Source organism: Primulina tabacum, chromosome 14 (assembly GCF_025594145.1).
Source record: "Primulina tabacum isolate GXHZ01 chromosome 14, ASM2559414v2, whole genome shotgun sequence".
Lineage (NCBI taxonomy): Eukaryota > Viridiplantae > Streptophyta > Magnoliopsida > Lamiales > Gesneriaceae > Primulina > Primulina tabacum.
The window spans coordinates 23,540,796-23,543,385 of NC_134563.1; the positions used below are offsets into that span (position 1 = coordinate 23,540,796).

Sequence of the window (2,590 nt, forward strand, 5' to 3'; positions counted from 1 at the left end):
GATTCATGAGATCCAAGAATATCGTTGGTGCCTTCGTCAGTCCGAAGGGCATCACCATAAACTCATAGTTCCCATAACGCATCCTGAAAGCCGTCTTGCGCACATCAGAGTCTCTCACCTTCAGCTGGTGATATCCTGATCGAAAATCTATCTTAGAAAACAATAATGCTTCTTGAACCCTGATCAAATAGGTCTTTGATCGTAGGCAGAGGATACTTGTTCTTTACTGTGACTTTTTTCAGTTCTTTGTAATCGATCCAGAGTCGCATGCTACCGTCTTTCTTCTTCACAAATAGTACGGGTGTTCCCCATGGCGAAAACTCAGGCGAATGAAACCCTTTCCCGGAAAATCCTGAATCTGGTCCTTCAATTCTTTAATCTTTGCAGGTTCTAGAGGATAGGATGCCTTAAAAATTGGCACTGGACCCATCATCAGCTCAATAGAGAAGTTCACCTCTCGGTCTGGTGGAATGCCTGAACGTCCTCTGGAAAGACACTGGGAAATTCTCTGGCCACCTCGACATCCTCTAGACTCTGACACTGACACAATACTCTTCAAAAATTAATGGCAGCCTCTCCTCATAAGTTTCCTCTCACAGATACAAGAAATGATTTGTGGCATCTGCTTGTTCCTTGCTGCCTCAAAAATAAAAGATTTCCCACCGAGCGGTCGAACAGATACTGACCTCCGCCGAAAATCTATCGAAGCTCCATTTGACGAAAGCCAGTCCATACCCAGAATGATGTCAAACTCAGGCATCTGTAGCACAATCAGGTCTGCCTGAACAACATTCTTCTGAAAATGAAGCTCTAGATTCCTCGCCATACTCGAAGTAAACATCTGATCACCAGAAGGAATCGAAACTCTGAAACCAAAATCCATGGCCTCTGGTATGTTCCCTTGTCGCTTGACAAAAGTCTCGGGTATAAATGAATGTGTAGCTCTGAAATCAAGCAGTGCATATATGGCTACACCTGAAATAAATATCCTTCCCGCGATAAAACATACCATCAAATCCGATCATGTTTAAACTTATGGAATTTCTATCGTTATGTACTCAAAATTCTCGAAAATCTTCATTTTAGTCCTAATAATTCTTCAAAAATTACACAATTTGACCCAAATAATTTTCGAAAATTTGCATTTTTTCCCCATAAAATTCAAATCTAATCAATTTATTCTCTAAAATCTAAAAATTATTATTTTGATCCCTCAAATTCCAAAAAATCCGAAAACAGCCCCTGTTTATCGAGAGTTTGCAAAACAACGTCTAAAATTTTAAAAATTTTCAAATTAGTCCTTGAATTTTCAAAACTTGCTGATTTGCCCTTGAACTTTCGGTTCTCTCAAATTCTATCCCTTGAATTTTGAAAATTTTGGTTCATCCATTGGAGTCTCGGCCCTAAGCAATTTAGTCCCTTAAATTCTTGGTTTTACACTTTAGCCCCTATACTTTCGGTTTTTGCCATTTAACCCTTAAGATTCTCAATTAAGTCAATTCAAATCCTAATCCCACCTATTAGAACATGCAACCTATTTTATTCTAAGTTCTCGATCCCAAAAGCAAGTTACTCAACAAAATTAACATTTCATGCAATCGAGGCGATAGATAATAAATTTTAAAACAAGAATGTTATCAGTGATCAATGTCGAGTCTGGCTCCGCCTTCACACGGCATGCATAATGTAGGCTCTGCCAAGTATTAGGGCCCTTGTTCCTAGGGCAATCTGCAAGCTTAGTAGCCTTCCTCCTTCCAGATAAAGCACGTGAATGACCCCCACATACACTTACCGTAATGAAAACGGTTGCACTACTTGAAAGGATGTCTCTCCTCTGTTTTAGGAGCACCTGGGGCTTGTGGTGGCTTCTGCTGCCCTGGTCTCCAGAACTGTCCCTGGAGCTTCAGCTGTCGTGATTCCTAGGTGGCCCTGTAAACGGGTTCTTCTGAGGCTGAGAACTCTGCTGGGCCTGATGCCTCTTTCGCTGCAACTCCACGTTAATATCCATCAGGGCCTGCTCTACGTCAAAAGCACAAACAGTGGCAGCATCGTAAGTAGTAGGCCTCATCAACATGACATCCCGACGTATGGTGGGTCTGAGGCCATCCATGAAGTGCCTTAGCTTCTTAGCTGCATCTATCGCAATAAGGGGCGCAAAGTGATAGCCTCGATCGAAAATATTTGTTGTAGAAGTGCCTTAGATTCTCAGCTAACATCATGAACTCTCATGTCAGGCATCCGCTGATGTCAGTCGGAAAATATTTGTTGTAGAATGTCTCCTTAAACTGATTCAACGTGAGGGTAGCCAAATCCACTCCATACGCTGCTCCCTACCATCATAGGGATGCATCATCCCTCAGCATATACGTGGTGCATCTGACTCGGTCCCCATCTCTTTTGTCTAGATACTTAAAATGGAACTCCAGTGACCGAATCCACCCCTCTGCCGCAATTGGGTCAGCAGTGTCCCCGAACTCCTTCGGGTTAAGTCGTCTAAACTTCAAATATATATCAGTCTGGGGTCTCAGAGCCTGCTGATCCTGTTCCATCAGTCGTGCAATACCCTCTAGAAATCGGGTAGCAGGGTCAC

At 42.6% G+C, this 2,590-nt stretch overlaps 1 protein-coding gene across 1 annotated transcript; it reads right to left on the reverse strand.

The window, feature by feature from the left end:
* Positions 1 to 286: 286 nt before the first annotated feature.
* On the reverse strand, positions 287 to 2,110 carry LOC142523859 (uncharacterized). Its single transcript, XM_075627588.1, has 3 exons — positions 1,960 to 2,110; positions 736 to 975; positions 287 to 540 (listed from the first exon to the last, which is right to left on the reverse strand). The coding sequence occupies exons 1-3, from the start codon at positions 2,108 to 2,110 to the stop codon at positions 287 to 289; spliced, it is 645 nt and encodes a 214-aa protein (XP_075483703.1).
* Between the last annotated feature and the right edge of the window lie 480 nt (positions 2,111 to 2,590).